This window comes from Triplophysa rosa, linkage group LG13 (assembly GCF_024868665.1).
Source record: "Triplophysa rosa linkage group LG13, Trosa_1v2, whole genome shotgun sequence".
NCBI lineage: Eukaryota > Metazoa > Chordata > Actinopteri > Cypriniformes > Nemacheilidae > Triplophysa > Triplophysa rosa.
The window spans coordinates 2,339,103-2,363,782 of record NC_079902.1 but is presented as its reverse complement, the minus strand read 5'-3'; the positions used below and the strand labels follow the sequence as shown (position 1 = coordinate 2,363,782).

Here is a 24,680-nt window from a genome sequence, read left to right as displayed (position 1 = left end):
GAAGACGGCTCTCGGGAGGACGCTCAAGAGGGTAGCGGACCTACAAGCATTCTCCGTGTCCACAGATTGCCTAGAACTCGGGCCCGGTTATTCTCACGCTATCCTGAGACCCCGGCCCGGCTACGTGCCCAAAGTTCCTACCACTCTCCCGAGACACCAGGTGGTGAATTTACAGGCGCTCCCCACCGGGGAGGAAGACCCAACCTCATCCGTGTTGTGTCCAGTACGTGCATTGCGCCTCTGCTTGGACCGCACGCAGAGCCACAATAGCTCTGAGCAGCACTTTGTCTGTTTAGGAGATCAGCAGGGAGGGCTGTCTCAAACAGAGATTGATGCACTGGATCATGGGCGTCGTCGATGGCGTACCTGTCCTAAGATCGCCTACGCCCACTGGGTGAGAGCTCTCTCCACACGGAGTACAGCCTCCTCGTGGGCACTGGCTTGAGGCGCCTCTCTGGCAGACATATGCAGAGCTATGGGTTGGGCTACACCCATCACCTTCGCGAGGTCCTACAGCCTCCGCGTAAAACCAGTCAGCTCGAGTCTTGCGGGCATCAGGCAAGACCGGCGACCGGTAGGGTGTACGCCTGTGACAGTACCTCCCCCCCCTTTCTCCTAAGGGGGTCAGCGTACTAACTAGCCTCCCTTCTTCCCCCACTGGGTGAAGAACAGGCACTCCATCCATCACTAGTAAGCACCTCCTGTGGGCGGGCTGGGCAGAGCAGCCCTGCCCCTTAGGCCGGGTATCACCTGAGTTATTCGCAACATGCTCTAACTGGACCTAGTGCTACCAGACGTTGCAACCCCCCAGCAGGGCGGTTCCGTCTGATGTATCCTCATGCTGGTTCCCACCTTGGTAACCCATGACCTCCTTAGGTGGACCTCCACCTCGCGGTTAACTCCTTCAGTCGCACTTTCTTCCCATGAGTTCTCCCCCATTGGTGAGACCATGTTGGTATCTCCACTAGTCTCCTCCCTGCGGTAGGAAGTGGTCTCTGTAGCGCATCCCCCACTTGAGGAAGTAGCGCTTACCCAGTGGCCTTACGGTTCCGGGCAGCTTCTCGCTGTTAGAGAAACAAGGCCGCCGCCTGTGAGGCCGAAGGTAGGGGCCTTCCCACCTTTCTAGAAAGCTCTGGGACCCCCTACCTACCCACTGGTAGGTTACAATTTCGCGTTAGCGTTCACGGCTGAAACGCCCAGGCCAGTCACCGTCGCTTCGTTGAGATTGTGACAGGGCACCGTGTTATGGCGTTTTCCATTGGAACCCCATCTGTCGGTTCGACACAACGTCGAGAGACCGACAGAAAGGGAACGTCTCGGTTACGTTTGTAACCTCGGTTCCCTGATGGAGGAAACGAGACGTTGTGTCCTCTTGCCACAACACGTGCTGTCCACTGCAGCAGTCGTGAGAGGTCTCAGGCTCCTCAGAACTAAGGTGAATGAATGAGGCATGCCGTCTCCCTTTTATACCCGGATATCCGGGGGCGGAGTCCGGCATGCAAATTTCATTCACCAATTTTCATTGGCCTTTTCTAGAGAAGTCGGAAGCGATTGGTTCTCAAGGACGAACCCCATCTGTCGGTTCGACACAACGTCTCGTTCCCTCCATCAGGGAACCGAGGTTACAAACGTAACCGAGACGTTACATCCATAACCAAGACGTTTTGTAAGCAAGCAAATAAAATATCATGAGTGAATACATGGTATTTATTGAAACTAACTCTACGTGAACAAACAATTAGGCCTAGACACAACATATATGCACAAAACACATAACACACAAAAACAAAGAATGGAGAGAGAGAGTGTGTGAGAGAGAGAGAATGGCAGTTAGAGCTAAGCATTTCTGAGTTGAACCATCAGTCAAATTTATCTTAACAAAGAGGCCCAAATTTCAACGCAGCTATTTTATGTATTTAGAAATGCAATACTTGCAAGCTCTGTGCTGAACAATGTCCCGTATGTGCGTGGAGATGGAAAGGTTCCAATGGTTTCAGAATGCTAAATCCTGCTGAAATATGGAGTTTCGGGTCTAGCCTATGTGTCCGAAGTTCGCAGGGTCTAAACGGCCTCGCCTGCGGGAGGTGCGCTGCTTTAAGTCCAGGTATCTGTTGAATTCATTACTGCCCTTGAAAATGTATGGGTGATTGTGTTGTAGGCGCATACATTCCATGCCCCCATGTGGCCTAGGGGCCAATGCAATAAGGGCAATAAGTGCACCGTAGAAAGTTCCTTTGTTTCTCTTGCCGCCTTTATTGGATAGCTCTGACAGTATGAATAATTTTCACCCAATAACTGAACATATTTACGGGCATTGAAATGATGCATGTTATCGTATTATAACATACCTCATCAGATAGGAAATTAGGAGAGGATCCTTTTGAGACTAAATATGTGTCACAGTCACCAGCTGGAGTGCCCTCCCAGGTCCACTAGAGGGCACTCCCCACATCAACCAGACTGTTGTCATTCAACTGGACTACATTATCCATTTACCATTGCCGTGACGCCTTATCCATCATTACTTTCACCTGTGTCTTGTTAACTGTTTTTTGTCTGCTTATTTAAACCTGGTTTTCTCAGTCACTCATGGCAAAGTCTTGTCTAATGTCACACTGGCCTGTGGATTTGTTTGCTGTGTTTGGACTGACCACCTGTGTCTGGATATATGCCTGTTTTTTGGATTTTGTCATTGGATTACCCTTTAATAAACCGCATTTGGATTCTCATCTGTGTGTCTCCATGTAGCATGTCCCTGAGTGGTTGTTGTCTCTCTCTGCAGGGTTGTCATCTTTCCCTGCGGGGTTATCATCTTTCCCTGAGTGGTTGTAGTCTTTCCCAGAGTGGTTTACTCTTCTTTCCCTTATACCGGTCACCTCAGTACCCCCGTGCCGCCCCAAGCCCTCAACCCATTATCACTGCCCCGTTACTGCGCTCTTTCCCTTCCCTGGCTGAGCACTCAAGCCTGTTTTCCAGCCACCTAAGTCCCAGAGTGTACTGCTCTTTGTCACTGTTCTCAGTGTTGTATTGTTTAATTAAATAATTATCTGAACCCTGCATCTGATTCCGATCCTGTTCGTGACACCCAGGCCTGGCTCTGGGAGTAACAAATTACACTATGATTTAGGTTTTAACTTTCTAGTCGAATGGTTTGAGATGTTGTCAGACAGAAGACCAGCTCCGACACCGCTGGGGTGCAGGCAATCAGGACAGAAAAGCCTATAAGCTCCCTGCCATGCCCCAGATAAATGCCCTGTGCCCCTTGTCTCAGACATGATGGCTGCACTAGGTTTACCTGTGCCCTGGTCTGGAGCTCCTCTCTGGTCACCACTTTTACCCTGTCCTCCATCACCACCAGCTCCTCCCTGGTCACCACCTTTTCTCTATCAAGTCAAGTCATGCTTTATTTATAAAGCACTTTCAAAACCATAATAATGGACCAAAGTCCTGTGCATCCACAAACATAGATTGCGACAAAGAAAGTCCCAAAGGCCTTCTAAAACGTGTCTTTACAGGGATAGTTCACCCAACAATGAAAATTCTGTCATCATTTACTCACCCTAATGCAATTTCATTCCTGTATAAATTACTTTGTTCTGATGAACACAGATAAATACTGTATATTTGGAAGAAGGTTAGCAATGGTCAGTGCTGGAACATCAATGACTGCAATAGTAGGAAACATTAAATGGTAGTCAAAGGTGCCCCAGAACGATTCGTTTTCATGAATTCTTCAAAATATCTTGATATGTGTTCAACAGAACAAAAACAACATACAATATGTTTTTCTACTATGATAGTGGAAGATGTCCCAGAACTCAAAATTGCTAACATTCTTCCAAATATCTTTCTTTGTGTTCAACAGAACAAAGAAATTAATACAGGTTTGAAACAATCTGGGGGTAGATGGTGACAGAATTTTCATTTTTGGGTGAACTATCCCTTTAAGTGTACTTTTAAAAATGTCCACACTTGGCAATAATTTCATAGCTAGAGGTAAAACATTCCAAAGTACAGGAGCTGCCACTGAAAATGCTTGATCTCCACAACACTTAAAACAGGAGCTGAAGAGCTTTATAGACAATCAAACTTTGTATTGTATTCTACATCTCATCGGTAACCAGTGCAGAGTTATCAACACAGGAGTTATGTGCTCCTGCTTCTTTGTATTTGTTAAGAGTCTCGCTGCAGCTTTTTTAACATACTACGAGCAATCAGTGATTCACTTACACCCAAGTACAAAGCATTGCAATAGTCCAATCTTGTGGACACAACAGCCTTATATAACAGTCTCCAAATCATTACTTGTAACAGATGTAAGATGTAAGAACAGTCCTTTATCACCACCAGGCCCTCCCTGGTTTCTGTCTCTACCCTGGTCTCTGACACCACCAGTTCCACCCTGCTCTCCTGCTCCGCCCTTGTGATCTCCTACTTCTCCTGCTCTGCATTGGTGCTCTCCTGCTCCGTTGTGGTGGTCTCAGGCTCAGCCGTAGCTTCCTGCTCTTCCTCAAGTTTCACACAAGTTGCCTTCATGTGTTCCTGGTGTGCTGTATTTTGTGAACACATAAGTGTATCATTATAAAACTCTGTATGGGTCATCAGCATTATGCCCTGAAGGAGCCTGATAAGTTTCGCCACCTAGTAGTGAGAACAAAATTTTCACAGGCCTATAACATTGTCTGGGATTGACAGATTGTAATGGGAGATACCTCATGGCCTTCCTGATTCGATACCGAACATGCCAGGTTTTGCCTAGTATTGTGATTTATGGAAAATCGGCCGACTTGAATTTAAATAATATTTTAAAGTTTTTGAATATTATTTTTAATGAAAGTGTAGGTCATCACAGAGGGCCCTGAGGGTTCACTACTGTCCTACCGGTTTTGACCCGAGTAGACATGCTGAGTTTTGTCACAGCATCACCTATTGGTTTAGAGATATGAAAAATTGCTATTTGAGCAAATAACTTTTGAAAACTTTTTTAAAAAAGCAGTGGTGTATCACAAAATTTGGTATAGTTCATCAAGTCTGTGTTCTAAGAGTGCCTGTAAAGTTTAAGGCCAGCGCACCCTTGTGGTCAAGAGATAAAGGGAAATTTATGAAAATGCTTACAACATATGAAAATTCAACATGGCATGGGATTTACATTACTAGATTTGTTGGCTCAAGCCGAGTACTTTGATACTATATTTATCATATTCCATCATACTTCCTGTTAGACATACTTTTTTGAATTCCCCCTACAAATATTGCACAAAATGTAACATTACGACACTCATAACAAAAAGTTTTTAAAAGCTGCTTGATTTATCAAACGTTTCTCATATCCTGATTCTAAAGCAAGCATGCCAAAAGGTCACATGTCTACAATTCCCCAAAACCTTTATGTATTGACCTGAAACTAGGTATGAATCATCACCAGCTCATCTTGTTTACCTCTCACAAGTTGGTGCCAGCGCCACCTAGTGGTCAAAATAATTAAGCAATTACAGTGTATTTTTACATGTTTTTAAATCTGCTTTTCAAAAACTCATCATCAGAACATCCACAAATATTTCCTTTTGTCCCTTTGAAGGGCTTGACTCCATAATTCTTGTAGCTATATTTTTGACCTTGTTCTTTTCAAATTTTGTTGTTTGCCATTGGATTTTGGTTATGGACTGTTTGTTTGTGTTTTCACTTTATGCCTGCCTGTGTATTATAACTATAGATTATCCACAATAAAAAACTGCGTTTGGACCCTTAAAGGGATAGTTCACCCAAAAATGAAAATTCTGTCATTATTTACTCACCCCCATGTTGTTCCAAACCCGTATAAATGTATTTGTTTTGCTGAACACAAAGGAAGATATTTGGAAGAATGTCCGTAACCAAACAGATCTTATCCCCCAGTTACTGCCATACTGTTTGGCTACTGTCTTTGTGTTTAGAACAAAAACATTTATGCAGGTTTGGAACAATCTAAGGGTGAGTAAATGATAACAGAATTTTAAGTTTGGGGTTAACTATCCCTTTAACCTTTGTGTCTCTGAGCAACTAGTTAAAAAATATAAAAAAAGAACACCAATAAAGATTTCAGTGATGCAACTAAACAAATAAATTAAAATGAAAGCAACTTCAATTGAAAAAGATGAAAGCCACTTCATACACAGAGATGTGTGATGACTCTCTTTCAGTTTTGTACATTCCTTCACTAGACTTAATTAATTACTATTCATATGTGATAAATCATTATTTATATGTACACTATTAAGTTATTATTGAACAGGAGTGTTCGAAAGTCACTCTAGGATTGTTCTCTTTTGCAGCCAAACCAATTGCAGACGTTCTACGTGTAGGAAATGGAAGCACAGGATCCAAACAACGAAAGCTGTTCAGACCAGGATCCGGACCACTGCATGTTAACATGGTAAATGTTCATGACACAAAAGCTTTAATTATTTGTTATTCTAAGGGCTTGCAATGCTACAGGCTACCAGAGGTGGACGAAGTACACAACTTCCTTACTTGAGTGAAAGTACAGATACTACTGGTCAAATATTACTCCACTACAAGTAAAAGTTGTAAAGACAGATTCTTACTTAAGTAAAAGTACAGAAGTACGTGCTTTTAAAAGTACTCAAGTATTAAAAGTAAATTTCCTTTATGTCAGTTGTGCATTGTTTTATTGTCGTATACCTTGTGCCTCTGAAGCAACCTACTGAATACACCGAGTAGCTCACAGAATCAGTGGTATTAAAGGAGTAGTTCACTTCAAAATTTGCCCCCATTGACTTTCCATAGTCGTTTTTATTCCTACTATGGAAAGTCAATGGGGGCAAATTTTGCAGTGAGCAACTCCTTTAAGAGCTTTATATGTTTAGCACACATATGTTTAGTTTAGATATAATCCTGTATGATCATTTAGCCTAATTATCCTCATTAGCCCCCTAGGCCTATATGTATTTATGAGCAGTGTTCTTTTATTTTGTATATTCCCTTTACCAGTTTTAGCAGCAATTTACCAGTAAGTAGTAAGGTTCTTGTAAATAGTAAAGTGTAGAAGCCATGTGTTTGTTGGACTTATTACCATAATTTAACTACAAACATAAACTATAGCTAGTATAATGAAACTATGGTATGTTTAGTTGCTGTGGTTTTACTAAAGATTATTATTGGAGTATGGTTCCTATATTTAGAAAATGGTAAATTTGTGGATACTGTGGTTTTAATGCAAATACCATCCCTGCTGAAAAAAAACAATGAATTTTTTAATTAGAATGAGATTTTTAAATTAAATTCATCTTTGTAGTGTGTTTTGGGTTTTATTCCAATAGGATTTACCATCCCAGCAATAGAATCCATCACATACGTAGACAACATAGTATCCATAGTACAATTCCCATTTATAACCATTAAATCCATTACATTTTATGTTGTATTTTGGGCAGGGTTCTATTGTTTTTATTTCAACAGGAATACTTCAACTATAGTTACTTCAGTAAAAACATCATTCATTTTCCAAATCGCTTTAAATGATACAGCAGCAGATCAGAAGTTAATACGCACGTGTAGCTCAAGGTGTATGTGATGCTTATTTACCGTTTAGCCGTTATGCCGATCATTTTCATGACAATGTTTCTACGATCTTTGACTGACCGTAACCCACAGATGATTACACCACACTTTAACATGTGCCTTTTTCCTCTTTTAATGTTCTATTTGCCTTTTCAGAGCGCTATCAACGATGTAGCAGCGCGTACGTTTACATTAGTTTAGCGGGGAAGATCCCAGAGTTGCCAGATTTGCGTTAAAAAAATCTGCCAAATGGCCATTCAAAGCTTGCCGGAAAACCGCGAGCTTAGAAAAACTGAAATACTTGGCAACAGTAAAAGGTCCTGGCAGATCGCAAACCAGATAAATTGTGCACACAGGAAACCCCGCTGCATAAAAACCATTTTCTACTTTTGGACCTTTTTATAAATGTAGTGGAGTAAAAAGTATGATATTTGGCTTTCAAATGTAGTCAAGTTTAAGTACAAGTACTCAGAAAAAATAATACTCAAGTAAAGTACAGATACTCAAAAAGTGTACTTAAGTACAGTACTAAGGCAAATTTACTTCGTTACTGTCCACCTCTGCAGGCTACTGATGAATAAGATTAAATAATAATTAATTTAATAACTTTGTCTTAATCTGTCAGGGTATGGGGGTAGTAGGGAAGCCAGAACCCAAGCGCAGGCAAAAGGATGAACACTGGAGTTTAATAAACAATAAAACACAACACAAAACCCACAAGGGGGCAAAACAACTAGAACAGGGGAAATAATAACTTAAACTCGACAGAACAAAGACTGACTGAAATTGGACTAAAACTGAAACAACACTTTGACATGAACTATAAATCTACACTTACAAAGACTTGACTTGATCGAGTAATCCACAGACCACGACATGACGAAACGTCATACACGAATACAAGCAAAACAAACCAGCACAAGACAGCAAACACATGGGCATTATAAAGGGAACCAAATCAAGAGGGGAACACTTGTGGGGCATGAAATAATTAACAATCAATAATGAGAAAACGAGAGGGCGGGGACAAAGACGAGACTGGAGAGAGCGTATGCTGTGTCAACCAACAATAACATGCCTCTCTCCACATAAAACAAGAGGTTCTGCCATGATCCTGCCACAAGACCAAGAAAGACATGACAAGATGAGGCAGAATCATGACATAACCAAAGTCAACCAAAGTCAGTTTGTTGGAGTAAATTTTTTAATACACATTTCTGGCCATACACACTTAAAAAATTAAGATTCCTAATCTGTTCATTGTTTTTGGAACCTTTATTTTTCACTTGATTTTCATTTAACGCCACTGTATCAGGCTTCTCGCTCATATACAATTGCGTTATATTACATTGACTTGAAATGATAATTTTATCCATAATTTTTAGTTTTCCTATTCTTTTTCTGCCATTGTGTCTATGGTAGCCCACAGATTAGATTTAGATTCAACTTCATTGTCATTGCACATGTACAAGTACAAGGCAACGAAATGTGACCTCTGCATTTAACCCAACCAGAGAGTAGTGAACACACGCACAGCAAGTGGTGAACACACGTACCCCCGGAGCAGTGGGCAGCTATCACTGCAGTGCCCGGGGAGCAAGTAGGGGTAAGGTGCCTTGCTCAAGGGCACCTCAGTTGTTACCTGCCGGCCCTGGTGACGAGTCCGACTCTCTAACCATTAGGCCACAACTGCCCTACCGTACATATGAAAGTTATGAAATTTAGCACACTGATACAGGACAGTGTCTCATGTAACCAAATTTGGTGTTTCTAACTCAAACCCTCTAGCGCCACCATCAGTCCAAAGTTTCTCATACCGTAAGTCATAGAAACGTCTTGGTTACGGATGTAACCTCAGTTCCCTGATGGAGGGAACGAGACGTTGTGTCGAGCCGACAGATGGGGTTTGACTTGAGAACCTATCATCTTCTGATTATTTAGAAAAGGCAAATTGAAAATTGGTGAATGAAATTTGCATTTGCATCCGGGTATAAAAGGAAGACGGCGTGCTGCATTCATTCACCTCTTGGTCTGAGGAGCCTGAGAGCATCCCCCGACCACTGCGGTGGGCGGCCAGCATTGTGGCAAGAAGGACACAACGTCTCGTTCCCTCCATCAGGGAACTGAGGTTATCGGCCAGGGGGAGTTGTCGTCAAGAGCATTAGCTCCGAGAACCAAGTCCGGTTGGGCCAGTACGGCGCAAATAGTAGCACTTGATGCTCCTCTTCCCTGTCCTTGCACAGGGTCTGTGCAATGAGGCTCACTGGGGGGAAGGCGTACTTCCGCTAGTACCGCGGCCAGCTGCGCGCTAGAGCATCCGTGCCGAGGGGGGCCTTGGACAGGGAGTACCATAGCGGGCAATGGGTGGTGTCCGGGGAGGCGAACAGGTCTAACTGTGCCTGCCCGAACTTCACCCAAATGAGCTGGACTGCGCAGGGGTGGAGTCGCCACTCTCCGCAAGGCGCAGCCCCCCGTCTTTCTTTGGGACAATGAAGTACGGGCTGTAGAACCCATTGAACATCTCGGCTGGTAGGACGGGCTCGATCGCTCCCTTCGCCAAAAGGGTGGCGACCTCGGCTCGAAGCACAGGCGCATCCCTGCCTCTGACTGAGGTTGAGAGGATGCCCCGAAACTTGGGCGGGCCTCTGGCGAACTGGATCGCATAGCCGAGACGGATCGTCCTCCCTAGCCAGCCTGACGGCCGGGAAAGCTGAAGCCAGGCTCCCAGGAACCGACACAGGTGGACTAGGGGCTTGATCTGCTTCATCATCCCCGCGGGGGGTGGTTCGATGGCCAGCAATACAGATCCCTTGCCGGGGAGGGCCCCCGGGGAGGAGATCGGCTCTGCTGTTTTTCCTGCCTGGCGGTTACGCAGCTCAACGCACTGTCTGACTGAGAGTGCTGAGGGCTGGTGTTTATACTCAACGTTGCGCTTCGCCATGGCCCAGAGGGGGTCAGCAGATGGTGAGACGGGGCAGGAACCGTCCCTATCCGATCCCCCAGCGATGGAGTGGCTGGGGTCGGGCCCGATGGTAGCCTCGATCTTCCTGGGGTCCCCCGTCAGGGCCGCTTCTGCTTCTGTGATGGCTGCTGATGGGGTGGCTGTTTCCTCTTCGACGTCCTTTTCCGGGAGGCAGCCTGAGAAGGAGGTGCTGGAGCCGGAGCCGGTGATGAAAAGGGCCGGGGCTGCTGGGAAGCAGACACCGCTCGGGATCTCGAAGGCCTGAAGGCGGCCGAGTCGCGGCAGGGCAGGATGTGCTTGATCGCCTCCGTCTGCTTCTTCACCGCCGAGAACTGCTGGGAGAAGTCCTCGACGGTATCACCAAACAGCCCATCCTGCGAGATGGGTGCGTCGAGAAAGCGAACCTTCTCGGCGTCCCCCATCTGCACAAGGTTCAGCCAGAAGTGTCTCTGCTGGACCATCATGGTGGACATCGCCCGACCCAGGGCTGGCGCGGTCACCTTAGTCGCCGTAGAGCAAAATCGGTGGCGGTGCGGAGTTCCTGAATTACCACAAGGTCGGTCTTATCCTCATGGAGCTCCTTCAACGCCTTGGCCTGGCCTGGTTTACCTGCAGGATGGCCATGGCGTGGAGGGAGGAGGCAGCCTGGCCCGCAGCAGTGTAAGCCTTCAACACCAGGGATGCCAAAAACTTACACGCCTTGGAAGGGAGTCTAGGCCGAGCTCTCCAGGTGGCCGCCGTCTGCGGGCACAGGTGCACCGCGACAGCACGCTCCACCTTTGGAAGCTCGACATAGCCCCAGGCTGCTCCACCATTGAGAGAAGTAAGGGCGACAGAGCCGGTCTGACGGGAACGGGCCGTGAGAGGAGCGTTCCACGTCTTACTGAGCTTCTCATGCACTTCCGGGAAGAACGGGACCGGGGCCGGGCACGGCTTGGAGTCCTGCCGCGAGCGCTGGGGGAGAGGCAGTTCGGTGCACTGCAGCCCAATGCTCGTGGCGGCCCGGAACAGCATGGTTGACATCTCGACGTCCGTCTCTTCCTGGGCTCGACCCCCCGAGAGGGGGAGCTCTGAGGAATCATTGGGGTCGGATGCCAATAGGTCGCCGTCCGATGCTGCAATCGACATATCATCTTCGTCACACACTCCCAAGTACGTGGCCTAGGAACAAGACGGGGTAGGACCATCTCCTTGTGGACGGTCAACCGAGTGAGATGGGGCGTGAACAGTCTGTGAGCCTGTGGCTGACGGATTAACACTCACGATAATCCCCATATCACCCCCGGTGCTAACCGTAGCGGACGGCAGGGCCGTAGCCACTGCGGTCTCGGAACGGGTAGCAGACGAGGTGGCGGCTCTGTCCATGAAGAACACAGCTACCCATGACCGCAACGTCTGGATCGCCATCCGCCCGCAGTGCTGGAAACCCAAACACCTGAGGCAGACATCGTGTCCGTCCCCTTCCTCAATGAGCACGTTGCACCCACGAGAACAGCGGGCCATGCCACGCTGAAGAAATTTGCTCTTTTAGAAAAGGAAATCTGCTCGAACACCTCCGATACTGCCGAGACGCCCAGGGGAGAGTCGCTGCAGGAAGGGACTGTCCGCTGCACCACGTTGTAGATTCCAGCAGGAAGATAGATCCGTGAAGATCGGAAGTAGATCAACGAAGATCGGAAGTAGATCAACGAAGATCGTAGAAAGATCATCAGATGCACAGGCTCTGAAGACCAAAAGGTGAATGAATGCAGCATGCCGTCTCCCTTTTATAACCTGATATCCGGGGCGGAGTCTGGCATGCAAATTTCATTCACCAATTTTCATTGGCCTTTTCTAAATAACCAGAAGATGATAGGTTCTCAAGTCAAACCCCATCTGTCGGCTCGACACAACGTCTGTCGGCTCGACACTACGTCGAGAGACTGACAGAAAGGGAACAAAACTTCTTCTGAATTAATTTTCCTCTGCACAACATGACGTCATGGACATTTTCCTGCCATTTTGAATTTTTTGAACAATGTACTTTTTCGAATTACTCCTAGAGCATTTGTCCGACTTGCATGAAATTCATTACAGTATGTAGCATAAATCCATAATGCTAATGCTGTTTAAAACTTGGAGTGTTTATAATACAATTTATAACCAAGAATAAAAAAGTGTAGTGATCTTCACAGGGGCACCAATTGTATAGGATTCTATACACAAGGCGTTGTGAGTTTGATCACACGTCAGATGACCACTCCCTTTAACCTTAACAGTAAAATTGATCCAAATCAAAATTAATAGCCCTCTTCATCAACAGTGTATCCGTTTTGCTTAATAACAGCCTTTAGTTGTTTGCTGTAGTTTTTAAGTTTTAGGCATGTCTCCTGAGGAGTCACAGCTCATTTCTCCTATGCAACGCTGCCAGAAAGACGCTTCTCAGACAACGCACAAAATACTGAATTAAGTTCTCTTTCACGTCTTCTTACTCTTAAACAGACACATCCACACAAAATTATGTCAAAATTCTTATAGTACCAAGTATCCTTGTATAAGTAATCTATTATGTCATAAGTGAACATAAACAGTTTGGAAACAAAACGCATGTGTAACGGTATAATAGATCAGTGCATCTCTTAAAGGGGCAGCAGCATAATAAACATATCTGTTTTTAATGTTCATTAAAACAACAAAAGACGAAGACAAAAAAGGTAAATCCCACATGAGTGCAGAGTAATCCAATACAGGCTGGGCGAGCATCAGGAACAGCCAAGAGCTGAAAGAGAACCCAGAGATAATTCACGAATCGACAATGCCAACGCCAGCCAGATATAGGCAGCTCAAACGAGCTGCAGCTGTAACGCTCTGATTAGACCACCAGCTGGTTACTAGGCAACCAGCGCACACACATCAGACAGAGAAGCAAAATGAACACACACACCCATGAACTGATTACATTACTGAACTGATTACATTACTGATTAGTTGTCTAACAATATTTGAAATTTCTGTGATTTAGGATAATAGTTTTTACGGTATAAAAACCTCAAGTAACTTTCCTGTGGCTCAGTGGTTAGCGCATGGCACTATGCCAGGGTCATGGGTTCGATCCCAGGGGATTGCACATAGTCAGAAACAAAATGTAAAAAAAAAACATCAAGGAGCTGCATATGACACAGCTAAAACAAATATTATCGTTTGTTTTAGATGTAATGCAATGTGTATACACGATTTAAGGTTAAAAAACGCTGTATTTTCCACATACCGTGCTTGTTTAAATCTCCTCTTTGCCCCGCCTTTCTGAAACGCGCAGATTTTTAACAAAGCTCATCGCTCTGAAAAGCGAAGTGTTCTATGATTGGCCAGTTAACCAGTGTGTAGTGATTGGTTGAATACTACAAGCGTGTGACGGAAACGTAACGCCTCTTACCATATTTGTAACATCAGGTTCCAAAGCAATTGTACTGACAGTACTGACTTGCGTATACATTTGGGCGTTCTTAGTCAACTCATACCACGAACTGATGTGGATTTGTGGGGGTGTGGTTACACGAGGCGTTCCAGGCAGGTCTGGGTGAGCATTCGTTTTTAGATGGAATGCATCTTAATTTTTGCAATTTTACGTGTCTAATACGTGTAGGACCGCTGATCTCCTAATTTGTATTATACACACTCACACCAGCAAGAGCCCCAGTGCACACAGCAGATCACAGCACTCCGTGAGGGAAACACTACCACTTAGGAGGAGAAATTTAGCGATGCCTGATTAAACAAAAGGCCTGCAGCTCCTAAAAAAAGAAACAAACACACACACGATATCAATAATTGTATTCAATTACAAATAAAACTAATAACATTAATTAACAATTTTTTTCAACTAAAACAGAATTAAAAATAGTTAAAAGTGGTCCATCCTGCATCAGGAGTAAACTTTAAAGTTGAGGTTGCGCATGCAGAATGTACACATCCGGTGTACCTGTTGGTGTGCCTGTGTTGTAGACACGACGCTGCCAGCCGCAGATGGCCAGCCATTGATCACGAGGGGTAACACAGAATCCTTGTAATCCTGGAGAGATCCGATGAACAGGGGGAACATGAGGAGACACTGGGGGGTCATCAGCAGGCTCTGTGGTGAGAGGAGAGACAGGTGAGTGAAGTGGTTTGAGAAGGGAGACGTGGAAAGTGAGGTGAATCCGGTATTGTGGTGGTAGCTTCAGCTCATATGTGACCTTAGGGCCGCACGATAATTTATCGCGATACCACTAAATCCTATTGTAATCGAGCTGGCTGCGATATGCAATGTGTCAATATTTTTTTCTATGCGTAGCTTGTCCGTGAAGCACGTCTCTGGGATCAGTAGGAAATGCTGCTCGATCTAAAAGCAGTGCGAGTTTGAGTCGCTTATAACGTGCATTTAAAAAAACAACACCCATCAAACATGATCATTATAAATATACTTTATTATCATAAAAATACCTGATGAGGCTTGAGTAACAGTGATAAAAAGATGTCCATAGGCATTTCCTAGATTCTAGAACGTGTAATGGTCTTCTTCTGCAGTGCGTATTTGGAGTTTCCGCACGAGAGCGCCCTCTGGCTTTCGGATGCAGCAGCATTTTCCCGTACTTCACTCAAAAGCTGTGCATAAATCACGTGATATTTATCGTCGGTTTATCGTGACAGCCCTATGTGACCTCATTGATTTATCGCAGGATGGGACCAATAAATCTGGGACTCAGCTTTTTGCACGAAGTCTCAGTTTCTGGAGAGCCACACTTGTTGTCCGGGTTGGAAGGCAGGCGTGGGGGCTCTCCGGGCATTTGCATGCATTAGATGTCGTCTGATCTCTGGAGGTGTTGGTGGGCTGAGTCCCAGACCCTCTCATTCTCCTGGAACCAGAGGATGACAGAGGAAACTTCAGATGGGTCTCCTGACCAAGGGAAGAGCGGGGGCTGGTAGCAGAGTGCGCACTGGAATGGTGTGAGGTTGGTAGCAGGCTGCCGGAGGGAGTTTTGTGCGTACTCGGCCCATGCCAGGAACAGGTTCCAGGAGTTCTGGTGGATGTGGCAGAAGGTACAGAGATAGTGACCTATCGCCTGGTTCTTTCTCTCATTTCGGCCGTTGCTTTGCCATCGTGTAAGTGTATTGATGCTTGTCTTATTGAGTTTAGCACAGTGTCGTTGCTAGGAAACGCTGCTTTGTTTACTACCGCCGTGTCACGTGTTGAAGTCGCATTTATTCTCGTCTAGTCTCGTGATGGTTTCGCTTGTTTATTGTGGCATATTGCAAGGCGTGTCCTGCTGAATTCAATTGCGTCATTCAGACGGGTATATAAGTGTGTTTAACCACAGTGGCAGCGGTCACACCAGCCTCATCGCGTGCAGCCCTCAACACGTGAAGACCGAAGAGTGTAAAGACCATCGACTCAACTTGCGCAACTCCACCGAGCAAGGACACAGACAAGGCACATGAGTATTAACTTTTTGCCTTACTTTTTATTCTCTTCTTTTCTTTTGACTTGTATGTTCCTTATTCTCTGCTTTTGACTATGTGTTTTCAAATCCCTACTGTCACTACAAATCGTAAATCACCTGTACCGTGTAGAAGGCAACGCAATCATAATAATCTGCACACTCTATCAGTATCCACAACTTCTTCAATTACATTAGCTATTGGTTTATGGAACTGCCAATCTGCTGTAAACAATGCAGATTTCATTTCAGCTATTGCTATACATTCTGGTCTTTCTCTATTATAACTTTCTGAAACCTGGATCAAGCCAGAGGACAGTGTCACAACGGCCACCCTCTCCAAAAACTACACTTTCTCCCACAGCCCACGCATATCAGGGAGGGGTGGAGGAACCTGTCTACTTATCCCTAATGACTGGAAATTCAAACAGCTAGCACCCTCATGTGACAACATCTCATTCGACTCACATCTCCTTCGAGTCATCCATCCTATTAAAACTCATGTTGTAGTTATCTATCATCCCTCAGGTCAGCTTGGACATTTCTTGGAGGAGTTGGATGTGCTTCTGTCATCCTTCCCTGAGGATAGTACTCCTCTGGTGGTACTTGGAGACTTCCACATCCACCTTAAAAAACCACAGGCTGCCGACTTCAACAACCTGACTGCGTCGTTTGACCTCAAGCGAGTTACCACTTCAGCAACCCGTAAGTCTAGTAATAAACTAGATCTTATCTACACACGCTACTACTCCACTCATCACTCTCAGGTCACCCCGCTGCACATGTCTGATCATTTCCTCATCACTCTTGATCTCGACCTAACTTCTCCAGACACTACACGCTTCCCCACTGGTCACATTCCTGCGCAACCTACGAACACTGTCTCCCTCCCGCTTATCCTCTTCGCTCTTAGCAACGCTCCCACCCACTGAACAGCTCTCTCTGTTGGATAATAACAGCGCCACCAACACTCTTTGCTCCACACTAACTTCCTACTTAGACAGCTTATGCCCTCTTAAATCTAGGCCAGCCCGTACTTCCCCTTCTTCCCCCTGGTTATCTGATGTTCTCCGGAAGCATCGCGCCAGGCTCAGGTCTGCTGAGAGAAAGTGGTGCAAATCTAAAGATCCTACTAACCTCTGTCTCTATCAGTCTCTCCTATCTTCTTTCTCCGCTGATGTCTCTTCTGCGAAAACTCAGTACTACCACTCTAAAATAAACAACTCGCCTGACCCTCATACTCTCTTTAAAACCTTCTCTGCTCTTCTTTGCCCGCCTGTCCACCTCCATCGGACTTAACAGCTGATGATTTTGCATCTTTCTTCATAAAGAAAACGACCACCATCAGCAGTCAGGTCTCTGCGCCGCCGCCTCTCGAACATGCCCAAACCCCGAAGACATGCTCGCTCCCCTCTTTCTCTCTCTTATCTGAAGATGACATTTCCAAGGTCATTTCTTCTAAAAACCCGAATCCCTGCCCGCTAGATCCCATCCCCACCCATCTTCTCCTGGCCATCTCTCCCGCGGTTGTTCCTGCTCTGGCCCACATTATCAACTCGTCTCTCATCACTAGTACATTTCCCACAGTCTTCAAAGCGGCCCGTTGTAGTGAGGAAGGCGGGACGAGAGCCGTGGGGCAGGAAGGCGGGGCCGGTGGCATGAGTGATAAGGAGTATCAGCTGTACGCGCACCGGTCCCGCATGCCTCACGGGGGAGCTCGGGAGCATAAGAGGTCGAGCGACGGGACTGCCAATGAGAGAGGACCGGGCCCGGAAATGTTAAGTTTTGTTTATGTTCGTGTGGCCGGCAGTCGTCTGTGAGGGGCTGCCGGCCTGATTTTACTGCTGTTTATTGTTCATTTATTTTTGATTAAAGTGTTTGAATGTTCGCCAGTTCCCGCCTCCGTTCCTTCCGTTTTATTGAACCTTGCTACACCTGTATTACCCCCCTACTGAAGAAACCCACTCTTAATCCTGCACGTTTAGATAACTACAGACCGGTATCTCTCCTCCCCTTCATTGCCAAAACCTTCTCCTTTCTCTCACAGAACAACCTCCTGGACAGCAACCAGTCTGGTTTCAAGAGCGGTCATTCCACCGAGACTGCATTGCTCTTGGTCATTGAAGCCCTGAGACTGGCAAGAGCAGCTTCTAAAGCATCTGTACTCATCCTACTGGATCTATCTGCTGCCTTTGACACCATTAACCACCACATCCTCCTTTTGACCCTCAGGGTTATGGATGTCTCTGAAATGGTCTTTACCTCTCAGGTAGGTCATTTAGAGTATCCTGGATAGGTGAGGTCTCTGAGTCCCAACATCTCAATACAGGGGTGCCTCAGGGCTCGGTGCTTGGACCGTTGCTCTTTTCCATATACATGGCATCCCTAGGTTCTGTCATTCAGAAACATGGCTTTTCCTATCACTGCTAAGTGGATGAAACACAACTCCACCTGACATTTCAGCCTGACGATCCAACTGTTTCTACATGCATTTCAGCATGCCTGAGTGACATTTTGCTCTGGATGAAGGACCACCACTTGCAGCTGAACCTTGCAAAAACAATGTCTTGTAGAGCCATCTCAAAAAGGGAAGAAATCACTCTCACGTACCTTCTCTGGACATATTCCACATTTGTGGAATGATCTGCCCGCTGCTACAAGATCAGCAGATTCTGTAGCCATCTTTAAGAATTGGCTTAAAACACATCAACACGGACTTCAACTTCTTTTGTACTCTTTCTATCTTAAAAACAAAACACCTTAGTTTCGTTTACTGTGGTAGGCTATATGAGACCTGTTTAACTGCATTTATGCTTTTTGTTGTCCTTATGTTGTTCCAATTGCTTATATTGTTTACCTCATTTGTACATCACTTTTGATAAAAGCGTCTGCTAAATGACATGTAAATGTAAATGCTTTTTGGTAGGCTGACGGCACACCTAGGAGAGAGAAGAAAGCCTTCCACACACGCGAGATGAATTGGGGCCCTCTGCCAGATATTACTTCTTCAGGAATGTCAAAGTTATGAAACATATTATAAAACAGTACCTCTGCGGTTTCCATGGCAGTGGGCAGGCCTTTCAGAGGGACCAGGCAACAGGCTTTGGAAAACCGATCTACGACCACCAGGCTTTGTAAAATCGATCTACGGCGACCAGGATGCAAGTGCAACCATCCAACACAGGTTTTTTTTAGTTTGGGGGTTGGCAAACCAACTTGGATGCTTCTTCCGCTTTACGAGATTGCTGGTGAACAACCCTCCAGATGGTGGAAAGTTAGCAAAAAACAAAGCGCGCCTGTTTAGAAAGATGATACGATTGGTCAGTTTTACTGTCACTCAAAATGAATCTCTCCCATTGATTTACTATAGTGTCAGCCAGCGGTATTCTAACAGAAGGCGCCCGACATAAGCACACGTTTGACTTCTTGAAACATGCGCAAGCTGTTCAGACAGAGTACGACATCGCAGAACTACGACTGCTCCGTGATCTTGAATTACTCTCGTGAGACTTAGAAATATCACGTGGATAGAGTCCGCATAGATCCAGGAAGTCAAATAAACATATCCAATAGGGAAAATCGGCCAACTTTTATTGAAAATATAATTTAAACATTATTTTTTAGTCTAGGTCATCACAGAGGGCCTAGAGGGCCCTGTGAGTTCGCTACTGATGGATACACTGGGAGAGCGTCGGAGAACACTAGGAGATCGCCGGAGACACGGAGGTAAGTAGTTGATAAACAGGTAAGTCGTAATCCACATGTATGAGTCCTTTTCCACAGGGGAGACCAGACAATGAGTCTGTGACACTGGCTGGCTTTTGTAGTGCTGGGTGCAGTGATTACTGATGAGCTTCAGGTGTGCTGGCTTGAACTCGGGTGAACGTGGGCATGGAAGTGGGGTGAAGCCTAGCGTGTCTGTGACATATACAGTACATGTATATGTGTATTTGTGTGTTTTATTTAAATATTATATAAGTATGTTAGGACATTTTTTAAATACAAATTTGTAGGCAACCTTTCAGTTATTAGAACACATAACAGAGTGAACAGACCAATAATTATTTCAAATGTTGTTCTGTCCTTTTGACTACAATAATGATACCTATCTAAAATAATAAATTTAGCTAATATGTATACCACACAGCACAGTGTGGAGGGAAATTCCTTTGTGATATTTTTAGAGTTTCACAGGAAAAAGGAAGTCAACAGTAGATGGAGGGACAGAGCTTGAACAAAAAAGCAGGCCATTTTAAGGGGAAATGAACAGGGTGGTCTTTATTGTTACCACATAAGAAAACATATTAAAATATATATAAAAAATATTAGATTGCTTTGTAAAATGTGTAATTGGAAAGAAGCATTTGAAGTAAAAAGGGTGTTATTTTTGATCTAGCCAAGACTGAAAAATTATACTCTGGACTAGCTTAAAAATTAATTTGTTACAGCCTATTTGATCAGTTGTTGCTCAAATATTATTTATGTTTTTGTTTGGTTTAGTTATGCTTTAGATTACCTTTTTTACGGTGGCCGTGAAGTGCATAGCAAAACAGCAAATTAATAATAATAACAAATCTAAAAAAAGAAATCTAAATGTCAAGTCTGAAAACACATTATCAAATCTGAAAACAAAATAACAAAAAATAAAGCACAACAACAATTACGGAAACAAAATAAGTCAGAAACCACAACATCAAGTCAGAAAGGACAACGACAAACCATTCAAACCGGAAAAGGTATGTATTTTGTTGGAATACTGCTGATTGGACGACACTCCTGTCAATCAAGATACCCAGGAAGGATGCTCAACGTTACTGTGAGGAAGGACATTTATGGGACATATCAAGGATTTTATGGGAGTGTTAGTCAATGCTCCTTTCACAAAATGGCACAAGAAAAACATGGCAATAAGCAGCCATTCACCAAATGTGTATCACTTAGCTACAGTCGAAATCGTCTCGGTTACGGTTGTAACCTCGGTTCCCTGATGGAGGGAACGAGACGTTGTGTCGAACCGACAGATGGGGTTCGTCCCTGAGAGCCAATCGCTTCCGACTTCTTAGAAAAGGCCAATGAAAATTGGCGAATGAAATTTGCATGCCGGACTCCAACCCCGGAAATCCGGGTATAAAAGGGAGACGGCGTGCCTCATTCATTCACCTTAGTTCTGAGGAGCCTGAGACCTCTCACGACTGCTGCAGTGGACAGCACGTGTTGTGGCAAGGAGGACACAACGTCTCGTTCCCTCCATCAGGGAACCGAGGTTACAACCGTAACCGAGACGTTCCCTTTCTGTCGGTCTCTCAACGTTGTGTCGAACCGACAGATGGGGTTCCAATGGAAAACGCCATAACACTGTGCCGTCACAATCTCAACGAAGCGATGGTGACTGGCCTGGGCGTGTCAGCCGTGAGCGCTACCACGAAATTGTAACCTACCAGTGGGTAGGTAGGGGGTCCCAGAGCTTTCTTGAAAGGTGGGAAGGCCCCTGCCTTCGGCCTCACAGGCGGCGGCCTTGTTTCTCTAACAGCGAGAAGCCGCCCGGAACCGTAAGGCCACTGGGTAAGCGCTACTTCCTCAAGCGGGGGATGCGCTGCAGAGACCACTTCCTACTGCAGGGAGGAGACTAGTGGAGGTACCAACATGGTCTCACCAATGGGGGAGAACTCATGGGAAGAAAGTGCAGACTGAAGGAGTTAACCGCGAGGTGGAGGTCCACCTAGGGAGGTCATGGGTTACCAAGGTGGGAACTAGCATGAGGATACATCAGACGGAACCGCCCTGCTGGGGGGTTGCAACGTCTGGTAGCACTAGGTCCGGTTAGAGCTATGTTGCGAATAACTCAGGTGATACCCGGCCTAAGGGGCAGGGCTGCTCTGCCCAGCCCGCCCACAGGAGGTGCTTGCTTAGTGATGGATGGAGTGCCTGTTCTTCACCCAGTGGGGGAAGAAGGGAGGCTAGTAGTACGCTGACCCCCTTAGGAGAAAAGGGGGGGAAGGTACTGTCATAGGCGTACACCCTACTGGTCACCGGTCTTGCCTGATGCCCGCAAGACTCGAGCTGACCGGTTTTACGCGAAGGCTGTAGGACCTCGCGAAGGTGATGGGTGTAGCCCAACCCGCAGCTCTACAGATGTCTGCCAGAGAGGCGCCTCGAGCCAGTGCCCACGAGGAGGCTGTACTCCGTGTGGAGAGAGCTCTCACCCAGTGGGCGTAGGCGATCTTAGGACAGGAACGCCAAGTGGCGGCGTCCATGATCCAGTGCGCCAAACTCTGTTTGAGACAGCCCTCCCTGCTGATCTCCAAAACAGACAAAGAGCTGCTCAGAGCTTCTGCGGCTCTGCATGCGGTCCAAGCATAAGCGCAATGCGCGTACTGGACACAACACGGATGGGGTTGGGTCTTCCTCCCCGGTGGGGAGCGTCTGTAAGTTCACCACCTGGTGTCTCGGGGGAGTGGTGGGAACTTTGGGCACGTAGCCGGGGTCTCAGGATAGCGTGAGAATAACCGGGCCCGAGTTCTAGGCAATCTGTGGACACGGAGAATGCTTGTAGGTCCGCTACCCTCTTGAGCGTCCTACCGAGAGCCGTCTTCATCGTGAAGTGAGAAAGAGCGGCATCTCCGAGGGGCTCCAGGACCGCATCAAGGTCGTAAGAGGGTACGGAGCATGGGTGAGGTGGTAGCCTTCCCGCACCCCTTAGGAACCAAATGATCAGGTTGTGCTGTCCTAGAGACTACCAGCAACTGGGTCGTGATGAGCGGCTACATACACGTTTAGTGTGGAAGGGGAGAGATTATTCTCGAGTCTCTGGGAGGACCGCACCCACTTGATCAAGCAACTCCGCGGGTCTTCTCTTCGAGAAGAGCACCAGGATGAGAAGAGGCACCACTATAGGCGTATAGTCGCCTAGTGGACAGGGCCCTAGCCTGAGTAGTGGTCTGAAACCGCCGCAGGGGTTAGGCCACTCAGGATCTCCTCGTTCCGTCCAGGGGCCAGACATGGAGGTTCCAGAGGTCTAGCCCGTGATGCCATAACGTGCCCTTCCCCTGGGAAAGCAGGACCTTCGTCAGGGGAATCGGCCAGAGGGGAGCTGTCGTCAAGAGCATTAGCTCCGAGAACCAAGTCCGGTTGGGCCAGTATGGCGCAACTAGTAAACTTGATGCTCCTCTTCCCTGACCTTGCACAGGGTCTGTGCAATGAGGCTCACTGGGGGAAAGACGTACTTCCGCTTGTCCCACGGCCAGCTGTGAGCTAGAGCATCCGTGCCGAGGCAGGGAGTACCTTAGCGGGCAATGGGTGTTGTCCAGGGAGGCGAAGAGGTCTACCTGATCCTGCCCGGACTGTACCCAATGAGCTGGCTACGCGGGGGTGAAGTCGCCACTCTCCGCGAGGCGTCAACTGACGAGAGAGCACATCGGCTGTCTGGCTCAGGTCACCTGGGATATGTGTGGCTCGCAGGGATCTGCTCACCTGCGGACTCCACAGGAGGAGGCGTCGGGCGAGTCGTGTTAGCTGCCGTAAGCGAACGCCACCCTGGTGGTTAAAAATGCTACGGCAGTTGTGCTGTCCGACCGGACCAGTACGTGCTTGTTCTGCACGAGAGGTTGTAACCCCTTCAGTGCGGGTAGCACCTCCAACAGCTATAGGCAATTTGATATGCCTGCGCAGGTGGGGGCCCGTCCATCGCCCCGACACTGCGTGCCCATTGCACACGGCACCCCAACCCTGCAGGGAGGCGTCTGTCGACCCTGACACTTCTCGCCTGCCCGGAGGGACCCCCGTCCATAGAAAGGTCATTGAAGACCAAGGGGTTAGGGTGCGTCGGCAGAAAAGCGTAATCACCATCCGCCTGCTGCCGGTGTGCCACGCTCTCCAGGGAACTCGACTAGCCAGTGTTGGAGCGGTCTCATGTGCATCAACCCGAGGGGTATCACCACCGTCGAGGATGCCATGTGCCCAGGAGCCTCCTCCCGCTGACTGCTTGAAATATTCCAGGCAGTTCAACACTGACTGAGCGCAGTCGCGCTGTAATGGAGACAGAGTTGCGTTCCATACCAAAAAAGAGGATGCTCTGCACAGAGGAGAGCTTGCTCTTTTTCGGTTGACCTGTGGTCCCAATCGATCTAGGTGCCGAAGCACTAGGTCCCTGTGTGTACATAACAGATCTCACGAGTGTGTCAAATGAGCCAGTCGTCGAGATAGTTTAGTACCCGCACACCTCTCTCCCTGAGGGGAGTGAGGGCGGCTTCCACGATGTTTGTGAAGACTCGTGGGGACAGGGACAGACCAAAGGGGTGGACCCTGTACTAATATGCCTGACCCTCGAAAGCGAACCGTAGGAACGGGCAATGATGAGGGAGAATGAGACATGAGAGTAAGCGTCCTTCAGGTCGATTGCCATGAATCCATCTTGAGATCTGATAGATGCCAGGATGCGCTTCTGCGTGAGCATCCTGAACGGCAGCTTGAGTAGGTGCCTGTTCAGGGTACGCAGATCTAGCGACCCCCGCTCTTTTGGGGACGATGAAGTATGGGCTGTAAAACCCATTGAACATCTCGGCTAGAGGGACGAGCACGATCGCTTCCTCACCAGAGGGGTGGCGACCTCGGCCCAAAGCACGGGGCATCCTTGCCTCTGCTGAGGTTAAGAGGATGCCCCGAAACTTTGGCGGGCGTCCAGGGAGTTGGATCGCGTAGCCGAGACG

At 46.8% G+C, this 24,680-nt stretch overlaps 1 protein-coding gene across 1 annotated transcript in view; it reads left to right on the top strand.

The window, feature by feature from the left end:
• The window catches only part of LOC130563821 (uncharacterized), a 60,916-nt gene extending 46,313 nt beyond the window's left edge, over positions 1-14,603 (top strand). Inside the window, exons 3-4 of the mRNA XM_057349606.1 lie at positions 6,312-6,412; positions 14,504-14,603. Of these exons, the coding sequence (XP_057205589.1) occupies positions 6,312-6,412; positions 14,504-14,539 (137 nt within the window). The 3' untranslated portion in view covers positions 14,540-14,603. The remainder of the gene's footprint in view (positions 1-6,311; positions 6,413-14,503) is intronic.
• Positions 14,604-24,680: the final 10,077 nt, after the last annotated feature.